Source organism: Xenopus tropicalis, chromosome 9, assembly GCF_000004195.4.
Source record: "Xenopus tropicalis strain Nigerian chromosome 9, UCB_Xtro_10.0, whole genome shotgun sequence".
In the NCBI taxonomy this organism is placed as follows: Eukaryota; Metazoa; Chordata; class Amphibia; order Anura; family Pipidae; genus Xenopus; species Xenopus tropicalis.
The window spans coordinates 5925798-5941563 of record NC_030685.2 but is presented as its reverse complement, the minus strand read 5'-3'; the positions used below and the strand labels follow the sequence as shown (position 1 = coordinate 5941563).

At 45.6% G+C, this 15766-nt stretch overlaps 1 protein-coding gene across 1 annotated transcript; it reads left to right on the top strand.

Moving 5' to 3' along the window:
• The first annotated feature begins 790 nt into the window (after positions 1-790).
• Positions 791-13190, top strand: LOC101733979 (serine protease 53). The gene is made up of 14 exons (XM_031893649.1): positions 791-1380; positions 3842-3865; positions 4514-4676; positions 6032-6315; positions 6477-6643; positions 6734-6977; positions 7558-7708; positions 8349-8611; positions 9029-9180; positions 9730-9970; positions 11228-11390; positions 11478-11746; positions 11837-11982; positions 12472-13190. Exons 1-14 carry the CDS (start codon positions 1320-1322, stop codon positions 12829-12831), a joined length of 2688 nt encoding a protein of 895 aa, XP_031749509.1. The 5' UTR covers positions 791-1319; the 3' UTR covers positions 12832-13190.
• Positions 13191-15766: the final 2576 nt, after the last annotated feature.

Here is a 15766-nt window from a genome sequence, read left to right as displayed (position 1 = left end):
AGACCATTCTGCCTAACTATGGGGGTATCTCACCGAGTAAAGAGACCACTCTGCCTAACTACGGGGGTATTTCACCGAGTAATGAGAGCACTCTGCCTAACTACTGGGGTATCTCACCGAGTAACGAGAGCACTGTGCCTAACTACGGGGGTATCTCACCGAGTAACGAGAGCACTCTGCCTAACTATGGGGGTATCTCACCGAGTAACGAGAGCACTCTGCCTAACTACGGGGGTATCTCACCGAGTAACGAGAGCACTCTGCCTAACTACGGGGGTATCTCACCGAGTAACGAGAGCACTCTGCCTAACTACGGGGGTATCTCACAGAGTAACGAGAGCACTCTGCCTAACTACGGGGGTATCTCACCGAGTAACGAGAGCACTCTGCCTAACTACGGGGGTATCTCACCGAGTAACGAGAGCACTCTGCCTAACTACGGGGGTATCTCACCGAGTAACGAGAGCACTCTGCCTAACTATGGGGGTATTTCACCGAGTAACGAGACCACTCTGCCTAACTACGGGGGTATCTCACCGAGTAACGAGAGCACTCTGCCTAAATATGGGGGTATCTCACTGGGTAACGAGAGCACTCTGCCTAACTACGGGGGTATCTCACTGAATAACGAGAGCACTCTGCTCTGGAGAAGGAACTGCTCAGGAGCAGTAACCCATAGCAACCAATAAGATGTTTTGCTTTTAAACAGGTGTCCAGTAAATTCTATCTGCTGATTGGTTGCTATGGGTTACTGGGCAAACTTAGGGCCTTTTATTACATAAACCCATAAAGGCTGCCTGACAGGACTCAAAACTGCCATAGGCCTGGGCCAGTGTTGCTATGAGGTTACTATGCAAATTCCATAGCGACGCACACACTGTCCTGTGTTAGTAAATACGAGTGTCTCAGTGCAAATGTAACAGCCCCATAAATAGGAACCACGGCACCGACGGGTCACATGACTCTGTCACAAGGGCCACAGGGCCATAAAAACCATGATACTCTGTGTATTTGGTGTCATAGGAAGCGGTTTGAGGCTGAGGAAGAGGATGAGCCGCCCCTGACTCCTCACCGGCGACAGCATTGGGATCACGTTTGGCGCAGGAATAACCTGGATGTGAGGAGACACAGAGGAATTCTGGGAGGAGCCAAGGGCGTGGCTGTGCCTAGAGCTTTATATGCAGCACCGGCGCCCTGATGCATGGCACTCACACTGAGAGACAGTCTCACAGAGCAAAGAGACAGTCACGGGCCAATGAAAGAGACTGTTTCTATGTAGGACACCCTAGGAAACCAGCAAGGGACTGCGGGCGGCCAATATGGGCGCTACCCGAGGAATACGGATTATTATCACTGCCGCCGTGGTGTGTTGGTGCCTGGGTAAGTCATTGTTGGGATGGCTAGCGCGCAGAGCTTGCACTCTTACACTTAAACGAGACACAGTCCCGGTATAGTGACCGGGCAAGGATCTGTCTGTGCCAGTCTGTGTGGGCTTTGCAGCAATGCCATATTACAAAGATCTGGGCACAGAGTGCTTGCTGCCCCACCTAGTGGCGGGATACAGAATCTATAAAACTTTAAAGTGGGGGGGTCACCTTTATGTCAACCTTTAGTATAGAATTGCCATTCTAAGCAATTGGTCTTCATTATTTATTTATTATTGTTTTTGAATAAATTGCCTTCTTCTTCCAACGGGGGTCACTGACCCCGGCAACAAGGAACTATTGCTCTGTGAGGCTCCAGTTTTATTGTTATTATTACTGTGTTTTCTATTCAGCCCCTCCCCTATTCATGTACCAGCCTCTCATCCAAACTACACCCTGGTTGCTAAGGTAACTTGAATCCTAGCAACCAAATAGCTGCTGAAACTTCAAACTGGGAAGCTGATCTTTATATGAAATAACTGAAAAACTACAAATAATAAAGAATGAAGACCAATTGCAAATTATGTCAGAATATCACTCTCTACATCATACTAAAAATAAACTCAAAGGTGAACAACCCCTTTAATATGTATGTAGGTGTGGGACCTGTTATCCAGAATGCTCGGGACCTGGGGTTTTCCAGACTAGGGGTCTCCCACCCTTTTCTGTCAATCGCTTTACTATAAGGCTACTAAATAGTTGTTTAAACATTAATTAAACCCCACAGGAGTGGTTTGCCTACAATTACGATTAATTTATCTTAGTTAGTATTTCATTAAAATTGAGTCTATGGGAGATGGCCTTCCTGTAATTTGGAGCTTTCTGGATAACGGGTTTCAAGATAACAGATCCCACACCTGGGTCAATCGATCGATAAATAGACAGACAGACAGATAGATAGACAGATAGATATAAATAGATAGATAGACAGATAGATAGATGGATAGGTAGATAGATACTGTATAGAAAAAGATGATAGATGGATAGGTAGATATAGATAGATAGATAGATAGATAGATAGATAGATAGATAGATAGATAGATAGAAATATATAGATACTGTATAGAAAAAGATGATAGATGGATAGGTAGATATAGATAGATAGATAGATAGATAGATAGATAGATAGATAGATAGATAGATAGATAGAAATATATAGATACTGTATAGAAAAAGATGATACATAGATAGATAGATGGATAGGTAGATATAAATAGATGTTAGATAGATAGATAGATAGATAGATAGATAGATAGATAGATATTGAATAGAAAAAGATGATAGATAGATAGATAGATAGATAGATACTGTATAGAACAAGATGATAGATAGATGGATAGATAGATAGATACTGTATAGAAAAAAGACAGATAGATAGATAGATACTGTATAGAAAAAGATAGATAGATACTGTATAGAAAAAGATAGATAGATACTGTATAGAAAGAGATAGATAGATAGATAGATAGATAGATAGATAGATACTGTATAGAAAAAGATAGATAGATACTGTATAGAAAAAGATAGATAGATACTGTATAGAAAAAGATAGATAGATAGATAGATAGATACTGTATAGAAAAAGATAGATAGATACTGTATAGAAAAGGATAGATAGATAGATAGATAGATACTGTATAGAAAAAGATAGATAGAAATAGATAGATAGATACTGTATAGAAAAAGATAGATAGATAGATACTGTATAGAAAAAGGTAGATAGAAATAGATAGATAGATACTATATAGAAAAAGATAGATAGATACTGTATAGAAAAAGATAGATAGATAGATAGATAGATACTGTATAGAAAAAGATAGAAATAGATACTGTATAGAAAAATATAGATAGAAATAGATAGATACTGTATAGAAAAAGATAGATAGATAGATAGATAGATAGATACTGTATAGAAAAATATAGATAGATACTGTATAGAAAAAGATAGATACTGTATAGAAAAATATAGATAGATACTGTATAGAAAAAGATAGATAGATAGATAGATACTGTATAGAAAAAGATAGATACTGTATAGAAAAAGATAGATAGATACTGTATAGAAAAAGATAGATACTGTATAGAAAAAGATAGATAGATACTGTATAGAAAAATATAGATAGATACTGTATAGAAAAAGATAGATACTGTATAGAAAAAGATAGATAGATACTGTATAGAAAAATATAGATAGATACTGTATAGAAAAAGATAGATAGATAGATAGATAGATACTGTATAGAAAAAGATAGATACTGTATAGAAAAAGATAGATAGATACTGTATAGATAGAAATATAGAGAGAAAATAGATAGATCCAAGCCAAACAATCCGTGGGGCTGATGCTCCCCAGTAGTACCAAATACACCAGCAGGGGGGGCTGGCAGCACTGACCCATCTGCCCTTTCTCTCTACAGGGTTCCACCAATCAGCAGCAGCAGGTAAGGCCATTTTATGTATGAGCATTGAAATAACTATAAAACTACAAATAATAATAAATGCAGACCAATTGCAAACTGTCTCAGAATATCACTCTCTGCATCAGGGGTGGGCAAAAAGTCCATCGCGGTCCATCAGCCCATCCCCCGTGGATTTCTGCTGGGCCGCGTCGAAGCCGGGAAATGCGGTTAACTTTCCCCTTTGAAGGAAATCTATCCCCCCAGAATGAATACTTACCCAACACCTATTAAAGAATCTCCCCAAACTGGAATATATATATCAGTAAATATTGCCCTTTTACATCCTTTCCCTTGAGCCGCCATTTTGTGATGGGCTGTGTGCTCCCTCAGAGATCAGCTGACAGGAAGTGATGCAGCTCTAACTGTAACAGGAAGTAGTGTGGGAGCAAAAGGCAGAACTCTGCCCATTCATTGGCTGATGGGGCCTAGCATGTATGTGTGCCTTGGCTTGTTTGTGTGCACTGTGACTCCTATGATCCCAGGGGGCGGAGCCTGGTACTTTAAATGGAAACGGTTTATGTAGATGAAACGGTTTTTTGATGTAAGCAGTTTTACTCCATCTATTTCTATAGAGACCGATATTGTGGTATAGTTTGCCTTTAATTCCCTGTGCTTTCCAACTGCCTGCAGTGTGCGGGAGGCAAGGGCCACAGAGCCGCATTTATGGCGGGAGCGACACCTACCCGGGCGAGTGGCCTTGGTACGCCATGTTGCACTACCTGGGGAAGCCGTACTGCGGGGGGAGCCTCATTTCCAACGACTACATCCTCACCGCCGCACATTGCTTTGATGGGTAAGTTCAACATCCCCCGTTAATTAATTAAGCCCCCCATTAATCTTGCCGCACCCCACTGCAAGGTGGGTACCTACCTGCCTACCTACCCCTAGCTCCGGCCCTGGTCTGTGGTTCTACTGGGAGTGGGCAGCTATTACTCAACATTTTGTAGGTGCACCTCCCCCAGTTTACACAACCCCCCATTAATTTTGCCCCACCCCCTGTACCCAAGGTGGGTACTTACCTGCCCACCTACCCCTAGTTCCAGCCCTGGTCTGTGGTTCTACTGGGAGTGGGCAGCTATTACTCAACATTACGTAGCTGCACCTCCCCCAGTTTGCACAACCCCCCATTAATCTTGCCTCACCCCACTGCACCCAAGGTGGGTGCCTACTTTCCTACCTACCCCTAGTTCCGACCCTGGTCTGTGGTTCCACTGGGAGTGAGCCGCTATTACTCAACATTATGTAGGTGCACCCCCCCCCAGTTTGCACAACCCCCATTACTCTTGCCCCACCCCACTGCACCCAAGGTGGGCACCTACCTGCCTACCTACCCCTAGTTCTGACCTTGGTCTGTGGTTCCACCAGAAGTGGGCAGCTATTACCCAACATTACGTAGCTGCACCTCCCCCAGTTTGCACAACCCCCCATTAATCTTGCCCCACCCCACTGCACCCAAGGTGGGTGCCTACTTTCCTACCTACCCCTAGTTCCGGCCCTGGTCTGTGGTTCCACTAGGAGTGGGCAGCTATTACCCAACATTACAAAGGCGCACCCCCCCAACTTCCCACCACCCTGAAACCCCAACAAGAGACGTGGCCAATGAGCGCAGTCTGAGACGGTGATGTCACAGGATTGCATAAGACTCGTTAATTAAGTTTACTGCCTTTGAAGCCTTTGAAGTCCTTAGATCTGCAAGCAGTGGCTCCCAAGACACCCCTTTACTACATTTCCCACAAACCTCTGCTGAAGTCTGGGAACCATCATGTTGCAAGAGTGGAATAACCTCAGGGAGAGTTGCTGGATCTGTTCCACCATCTCAAGTGTGTCATTCGCTCTGCCTTTGCCTTTAATGAGTTATTAGTCACTGAGACGTGGAAAACATCCAAGAGGCCGGTGGAGGTGACTCACTCTGAGTCGGGCTGCTGGGTAACGACTATCCTAATGGCTTTAAAGGGGCAGTTCACCCTTACAAAACAAGTTGTTTTGCAATGGCAATCCACCAATAAGAATGTATTTCTATGAGTTCAGTGGGATTCACTAATAGTAGAAGGTCCACCAGATCAGCCTATGAGAGGATAGAGGAGTTGATGATGTGGCCCAATGTACTTTGTCATACGATATATAATATTTCCTTATCTCCCCACGTAGGGACTTGTCTTTACGGACCCCAGAATCCTGGACTATACAGCTGGGTAGTTCTAGAGTAGGAGGACCCCCTGAGAGATCAACGCTCATCCTGAAGGCATCTCAGATCCTGTTGCATGAAGACTACATACACTTCTTGGATGGCCATGACCTGGCGTTGATAAAACTGGCCAAACCAGTGACGTTCACGAGTTTCGTCTCTCCCGTTTGCCTGCCAGAGGTCCAACATAGGTTCCGGCTGCGCAGAACCTGCTGGGCGCTTGGACTCCAAGACGTTGCACCAGGAGGTGAGAAAGGGGCAAAGCACAGAGAAAGGAATCTTATTATATAGTTTATGGTTCCCTCTTTCTACCTACTCTTCCCAGGCTGCTTCTTCCCCCCAAATTGTGACCCCCTCATACAATTTCGCCACTCACTGCCAGTTTAATCATACTGCTCCTCCACCTAGTGCCCTTGGACAGCAAGAGGTCCCTACAGAAAGTGACTCAGACATTGATTGGATACAAGACATGCAACTGTATCTATAACTCCCATGGCAGACCAGAGCTAACCAACGCCACCTTGCCCAGCATGCTGTGTGCCGCAGAGAGCGATGGCGAGAAGGGACCCTGCCTGGTAAGTGACATCATCAACCAACTATGTGACATCATGATTGGAGATCCACACAATACTCCTTCTTACCTTTCCTCAACTCACTCTTCCCAGGGTGACTCTGGAGGCCCAGTGGTATGTCAAGAAGATGGAGCCTGGTTCCTTGCTGGTGTCATCAGCTTCTCCCAAGGGTGCCATTTGCGTGATAGCCCCACAGTTCTCACCGCCGTGTCCCTGTACCAGGACTGGATTAAGCAGAAGGTTGGCTCTGAAGCATCCTTTTCTCCTCAGACCATTGATGTGAGAGATGATGTGGACACAGACAGTTGCAGTGATCTCCTCAGCACCAGGAGCTCAGGTGACCAGAAGGATATACAATATATTGTCCTATTAAGGATAAAATGTTATACCCGTACAACTTTCAAACCTATGGGAACAAGGTTCTTGTGAAGGTTCCCAGCCGAAGAACTGACCTCCTCTAGGTCCTCAGTGGTTGAAGGGCCCACAGTTCTACAACTGTGGGCCCTTCAACCACTAAGGACCTAGAGCAGGTTCCCAGCCGTGGAACTGACCTCCTCTAGGTCCTCAGTGGTTGAAGGGCCCACAGTTCTACAACAGTGGGCCCTTCAACCACTAAGGACCTAGAGCAGGTCCCCAGCCGAGGAAATGACCTCCTCCAGGTCCTTAGGGGTTGAAGGGCCCACAGTTCTACAACTGTGGGCCCTTCAACCACTAAGGACCTAGAGCAGGTTCCCAGCCGAGGAACTGACCTCCTCCAGGTCCTCAGGGGTTGAAGGGCCCACAGTTCTACAACTGTGGGCCCTTCAACCACTGAGGACCTATAGGAGGTCAGTTCCTCAGCTGGGAACCTGTAGGAGAACCTTGTTAGATCCTATGGATATGCTACAGTTTAATTCAACTTTCATTCTTTTTTACAGGCTGTGGCATCATTGAAATACAAGGTTCTGACCCACGCAGTCCAGGAGTCTGGCCATGGCAGGTGGATCTGCACAAAGATGGCCGCAGGATGTGTGGTGGGACCCTTATCTCTGCCAACTGGGTGGTCACAGCAGCGCACTGCTTCACGGGGTAAGGAGCAGGTGGGATAGAGGTAGGATGGGGCAGAGGAAACCGTGGGGATGGCCATGGAGATATACAGATGAGTCTCATTGGTCCGCTTACCAAATTTTTGAAAAGGACGACAAGCATTCCGGACTCTGAGGGATCTTGTAAAAACTCAAACTTTATTCCATCATGTTTAAAAACAAAGGCCATTGGTCCGCTTACCATGCTTTTTCTTTGGTCTAAGGCAGGGGCCCCCCAACATTTTTAAAAATGCTGGGGAGCAACACAAGCATGAAAAAGTTCAAAGTAGGTGCCCAAAAAGGGCAGCCCAGTGTGCACTGGCAGCCTACAGGAGGCTCTGTTTGGCCTCCAAAATGTGCCCCCAAGCCAGAAATTCAAAAATAAGCACCTACTTTGAGGCCACTGGGAGCATCATCCAAGGGGTTGGGGAGCCACATGTTGCTCGCAAGCCAATGGTTGGGGATCCCTGGTCTTAGGGATTCTAACTATCTGGAGTCTCAGTGGGTGGGGCACTTTGGGTGAAGTACAAATGTCATTTGAGGGACCCCCCCAGCTGACAGAAAGGGAGCCTGGACAGCTTGGTAGATAGGAATAGCAGCACCACTTTGATTGAGTTAAGTCTTTTTTCCCATTGCCACCACAGCACCCTCTCTTCAGACTCTCCTTTTGATTGGTCAGTGGTGTTGGCCCCTGGAACCCCGGCCGTGAAGGAAACACCTGTGCAGAAGATCACCCTGCATGGGGCCTACGTCTCCACGGAGAACGGGAAAGATATTGCCCTCCTTCAGCTGACACGCCCCGCTTCTTTTGGACCCTATACCCTTCCGGTCTGCCTGCCCCGCGCCTCCCACCGACTGCTTTATGGCGCTACTTGTTGGCACACAGGACGGGATGGACCCCACCCAGGTGAGGAGGCTGGGACTCTGGGTTCATGTGTTGTTGAACAATTCTAGGTCTTTGGGTGTTCAAGGATGTTCTAGAACAATGCTGTCATGGGCTGGACCATATTACAATGTGATGTTGGGCAAGTTGTTGGGCAACCCAGGGACATCAAGTCATAAGTTAAATACAATTCTATGGCACAGTCCCATAATCCTTTGCTCCTTGGAGCTTGACGTCAGTGTTGCCCACAGAGCTCACATGATGATTTCCAGGTCTTCTGCTCTCTACAACTGTCCATCTTAGAGTAGATGCTCTCCAGATGTCCAGGTACCCATGGGATTCTGGGAGTTGTAGTTTCGCAACATCTTTCGGTGGCTCAGTAAACCTGGGCAGGCAGGGAGCGCCGATCCCACTAATGTCCATTCACGTCTTGCCTTTCAGATGGAAAGATGGGACCCCCCAAAGGAGCATCGGTGGAGCTGATTGGACCAAACAAGTGTAACTGTATTTACAGTAAACCAGGCACCACCAATGCCAGCGTGTCTGTCCTACCCAGCATGCTTTGTGCCGCACAGCAGGAGGGCCAGTGCTTGGTGAGTGTATAGGTGCTGGGGGGGGGCGGAAATTATAAATAATAATGGTGGGACTGTAGCTGTATATTATTGTCTCCATCTCTCATTCCGTAGCCCTACACTAGATACTACACCGTAATCATTTTATAAGGAGATAGAAAGATGGCATGGCCTAGTCACCAACAGGGGATAGTTGGCCATCATTGGGGGTGTGTCCTTGGAATATCCTTAGTACAAGACTAGGTATGCTCTGTAGCAAGCACAGTTCAGCAGGAACAGCCCCCCTTTGTTTCCATGGGGTTAATGGACTCTCAGCTTAGAGAGAAGTCACCACAGCCCAGAAGAACATCTCAATTCCTTGAAAAGAAATAAATACAGAGCGAGAGGCTAATTTGGTGACTGTAATGTTGTCATTGGGCGTAAGGTATCTACTGCCCAGATCAGTGTGAGGGCGGCCTCTACTGGTGAGATGAGAATATTACAACACTAGAACTTCTTATTGCAAGTTGGTGAAACAAAAACAGATGAATGGGAATTGTTCCATGATTGGGTACCCTGTCTCCTCTGCAGAGCGACTCTGGGGGGCCCCTGGTGTGTAACGAGAGTGGGACATGGTTCCTGGTGGGGGTGCAGAGCTTTGCAGGGAGCTGCCAGGAGAGAAGAGGGAAGGCGCTGCCTGGGGTTTATACAAAGCTCAGCGATTATGAGAACTGGATCTCCACAATCACGCGGGATGCCTTCTTCAGCCTGCAGAAAGAGACGCCCCCTCAGGAGCTGGACTCTGAGAGATGCTCGGAGGGATCTTCCATAGGTGGGACATGTACATGGGTGGCTGGGGTGTCTTGGCCTGGTCCGTCTGGGCATTGCCTGGTATCCTGGTGGGCCAGTCTGGCTATCTATCTATCTATCTATCTATCTATCTATCTATCTATCTGTCTGTCTGTCTATCTATCTATCTATCTATCTATCTATCTATCTATCATCTATCTGTCTATCTATCTATCTATCATCTATCTATCTATCTATCTATCTATCTATCTATATCTGTCTATCATGGGTGGCTGGGGTGTCTTAGACTGGCCCACCAGGATACCAGGCAATGTCCAGATGGGCCAGGCCAAGACACCCCAGCCACCCATGATAGACAGATATAGATAGATAGATAGATAGATAGATAGACAAACAGACAGATATAGATAGATAGATAGACAGACAGATAGATAGACAGACAGATAGACTGGCCCACCAGGATACCAGGCAATGTCCAGATGGGCCAGGCCAAGACACCCCAGCCACCCATGATAGACAGATATAGATAGATAGATAGATAGATAGACAAACAGACAGATATAGATAGATATATAGACAGACAGATATAGATAGACAGACAGATAGATAGACAGACAGATAGACTGGCCCACCAGGATACCAGGCAATGTCCAGATGGGCCAGGCCAAGACACCCCAGCCACCCATGATAGACAGATATAGATAGATAGATAGATAGATAGATAGATAGATAGATAGACAAACAGACAGATATAGATAGATATATAGACAGACAGATATAGATAGACAGACAGATAGATAGACAGACAGATAGACTGGCCCACCAGGATACCAGGCAATGTCCAGACGGGCCAGGCCATCTGTCTATCTATCTGTCTGTCTATCTCTATCTATCTATCTATCTATCTATCTATATCTGTCTGTCTGTCTATCTATCTATCTATATCTGTCTGTCTGTCTATCTATCTATCTATATCTGTCTGTCTGTCTATCTATATCTGTCTGTCTATCTATATCTGTCTATCTATCTATCTATCTATCTATCTATCTATCTATCTATCTATATCTATCTATCTATCTATCTATCTATCTATAACTGTCTATCTGTCTATCTATCTATATCTGTCTGTTTCTCTGTCTGTTTATCTGTCTGTCTATCTGTCTGTCTATCTATATCTGTCTGTCTATCTATATCTGTCTATCTATCTATCATCTATCTGTCTATCTATCTATCCATCCAACACAAATGATACATCTTGCTTTTAACCCTTATGTTGCAGGCTGTGGCCATTCCGTGGCCTCCCCTAGCCTTGCCCTCCTTAACAAAGCCACCGAGGCGGCCTGGCCGTGGCAGGTTAGTATCCAGCAGTATGGATTCCACGTCTGTTCCGGGGTGCTGATCGCTGAAACCTGGGTGCTCACTGCTGCTCACTGTGTGTCCAGGTAAGAAACTGACTTAGTTGGGTGGAGTCAGTGCCAATGTGCCCCACTGCCGGCCAGTACTAACCAGTACCCTACTGTTACTTGCAGTCTTGTGCCCCCTAGTGACTACTCTGTGCATCTGGGCAAGCATCAACAAGGTGGATGGAACCCTCACCAGATAATGCGGGCGGTCAAGCGGGTGGTGTTGCACCCTGAGTATGGCCCTGCAGCAGGTGATAATGACCTGGCCTTGTTAGAGACCTACTACGGGGTCACCTACAGCGACTATATCCAACCTATCTGCCCACCCTCTGACGTGTCCCTGGCCCAAGCCAAACGATGCCTGGTCACCGGCTGGGAAACACTTCAGAGCTTTGGTAAGAACCTTCTCACACTCAATTGCGTACAATACATCTGTGTTGGGTGTTAGAGATCTTATTAAGTTCATCTTGTATTGCCTTCCCAAGGGGACCCCTCTTCTGCCTCTCTGAGAGCGCTGCAAGTGTCTCTACTGGACCCAAAGGAGTGTGGGACTCGGAGGAACCAGAGCAACCCAAGAAGAGAAACCCCACTGTGTGCAGCAGGGAAGAAGGGCAAGAAATATGCCTGTCTGGTAAGAACTACTGGGAAAGGTTAAAGGGTCCAGCAGCCATATATAATGATCCAGGTCCTCAATGTCCTTATCTTCTGACCTTGTTGGGCCAACTTTTTGGGTGTAGTTGGGATGATCTGGGTTGTAGTTGAGAAGTTAAGCGTAGGTGTATCAACTGTATATTGTATATATCTATATGTCCTATATGTATGGTCCCTAAGCTCAGCTGAGACCGGAGAATGTGCTGTTGGAACCAGCATTGAAGAGAAGATATGGAGCTACGGGTGGGCAACTTCAGAACGTCCCTTACAAGGCAATCTTTTTCCAATTGTCGGAGTCCGTTATCTGGATATAATATTCCAGTGTCACCTTGATGAGTGGCAAATAGAAGTGTAAATGGGGAACATTCACTTTAGGCATTAGATTAAGGTTGTCCTCTCCTTGTTGAACTCTGATGAAGACCAAAGTCCTGCTCTCTGTAACAACTCCTCCTTGGTTCTATCCCTATAGGGTGACTCCGGGGCGCCCCTTGTGTGCCAGCTTCAGTCTGGAGGGCCTTGGTTGCTTTTTGGGATCAGCAGTTCCAGAGCAAAATCCAATCAACCCCTGTGTCCTGGTAACTTTACAGCGGTGAGCTCCAAGCTGTCCTGGATCCTGGAGGTGATCCCACCAAAAGACATGGACACCTACTGGAGAAATGACTCTATACCGGTCAGAAGAGAGGCTTCCACTGTTCCATCTTCACACACCGAGAGTTATAAGGCCAACGCCACAAACAGGTGGGGCAACAGTGTACCCACCACAACCAGAATGAGCCCAAAGCAGTCACAACAGAAGGTTCCCACTCCCACGAGGAGACCATATTGGTAATGACTTATTGACTAGAGAATGGAGATGCCAGAAGTGACTATACCAGGACCACTTTAGATAAACCTCTCACCCCAATGGGATAGTCCTCCTACTCCAAACAGTGATGAGGCTGTTCTACCCATAGGAGGTGTGGCCAACGACAGAATGGGATCATCAGTCAATTCAACCACTGAGGAACCACCAGTGAAACACAACTGAAATACCTCAACTCTGAGCTGCGAGAAGAACCGAGAACCAAAATTTCTTTGTAAAGAAATTATATAAATGTGATTGTCTCCTAATAATATAATATACTATTTATGGGCACATTTCTCTGCTGGACTGGAAATAACTGTAAATAAAGATATTTCATAGCTATATCTGCTGTATTATAGGTGGTAATGTACCCCCTACTGTAAGTGATAAGGATATTAGCACTCACTGAGGGGCTCTGTGCCCATATAAAGGCACAAGGCTGCAGGCTGAGTTATACAGGGAACTCTGAGTATCACTCATGTATTATAAGGGATAATGTACCCCCTACTGTAAATGATAAGGATATTAGCAGTCACTGAGGGGTTCTGTGCCCATATAAAGGCACAAGGCTGCAGGCTGAGTTATACAGGGAACTCTGAGTATCACTCATGTATTATAAGGGATAATGTACCCCCTACTGTAAATGATAAGGATATTAGCAGTCACTGAGGGGTTCTGTGCCCATATAAAGGCACAAGGCTGCAGGCTGAGTTATACAGGGAACTCTGAGTATCACTCATGTATTATAAGGGATACTGTACCCCCTACTGTAAATGATAAGGATATTAGCAGTCACTGAGGGGTTCTGTGCCCCCCATATAAAGGCACAAGGCTGCAGGCTGAGTTATACAGGGAACTCTGAGTATCACTCATGTATTATAAGGGATAATGTACCCCCTACTGTAAATGATAAGGATATTAGCAGTCACTGAGGGGTTCTGTGCCCCCCATATAAAGGCACAAGGCTGCAGGCTGAGTTATACAGGGAACTCTGAGTATCACTCATGTATTATAAGGGATAATGTACCCCCTACTGTAAATGATAAGGATATTAGCAGTCACTGAGGGGTTCTGTGCCCATATAAAGGCACAAGGCTGCAGGCTGAGTTATACAGGGAACTCTGAGTATCACTCATGTATTATAAGGGATAATGTACCCCCTACTGTAAATGATAAGGATATTAGCAGTCACTGAGGGGTTCTGTGCCCATATAAAGGCACAAGGCTGCAGGCTGAGTTATACAGGGAACTCTGAGTATCACTCATGTATTATAAGGGATACTGTACCCCCTACTGTAAATGATAAGGATATTAGCAGTCACTGAGGGGTTCTGTGCCCCCCATATAAAGGCACAAGGCTGCAGGCTGAGTTATACAGGGAACTCTGAGTATCACTCATGTATTATAAGGGATAATGTACCCCCTACTGTACATGATAAGGATATTAGCAGTCACTGAGGGGTTCTGTGCCCATATAAAGGCACAAGGCTGCAGGCTGAGTTATACAGGGAACTCTGAGTATCACTCATGTATTATAAGGGATAATGTGCCCCCTACTGTAAATGATAAGGATATTAGCAGTCACTGAGGGGTTCTGTGCCCCCCATATAAAGGCACAAGGCTGCAGGCTGAGTTATACAGGGAACTCTGAGTATCACTCATGTATTATAAGGGATAATGTACCCCCTACTGTAAATGATAAGGATATTAGCAGTCACTGAGGGGTTCTGTGCCCATATAAAGGCACAAGGCTGCAGGCTGAGTTATACAGGGAACTCTGAGTATCACTCATGTATTATAAGGGATAATGTACCCCCTACTGTACATGATAAGGATATTAGCAGTCACTGAGGGGTTCTGTGCCCATATAAAGGCACAAGGCTGCAGGCTGAGTTATACAGGGAACTCTGAGTATCACTCATGTATTATAAGGGATAATGTACCCCCTACTGTAAATGATAAGGATATTAGCAGTCACTGAGGGGTTCTGTGCCCATATAAAGGCACAAGGCTGCAGGCTGAGTTATACAGGGAACTCTGAGTATCACTCATGTATTATAAGGGATAATGTACCCCCTACTGTACATGATAAGGATATTAGCAGTCACTGAGGGGTTCTGTGCCCATATAAAGGCACAAGGCTGCAGGCTGAGTTATACAGGGAACTCTGAGTATCACTCATGTATTATAAGGGATAATGTACCCCCTACTGTAAATGATAAGGATATTAGCAGTCACTGAGGGGTTCTGTGCCCCCCATATAAAGGCACAAGGCTGCAGGCTGAGTTATACAGGGAACTCTGAGTATCACTCATGTATTATAAGGGATAATGTACCCCCTACTGTAAATGATAAGGATATTAGCAGCCACTGAGGGGTTCTGTGCCCCCCATATAAAGGCACAAGGCTGCAGGCTGAGTTATACAGGGAACTCTGAGTATCACTCATGTATTATAAGGGATTATGTACCCCCTACTGTAAATGATAAGGATATTAGCAGTCACTGAGGGGTTCTGTGCCCATATAAAGGCACAAGGCTGCAGGCTGAGTTATACAGGGAACTCTGAGTATCACTCATGTATTATAAGGGATAATGTACCCCCTACTGTAAATGATAAGGATATTAGCAGTCACTGAGGGGTTCTGTGCCCCCCATATAAAGGCACAAGGCTGCAGGCTGAGTTATACAGGGAACTCTGAGTATCACTCATGTATTATAAGGGATAATGTACCCCCTACTGTAAATGATAAGGATATTAGCAGTCACTGAGGGGTTCTGTGCCCATATAAAGGCACAAGGCTGCAGGCTGAGTTATACAGGGAACTCTGAGTATCACTCATGTATTATAAGGGATAATGTACCCCCTACTGTAAATGATAAGGATAATATTTCAAGGTTAAATGATTCCCTTTTCTCTGT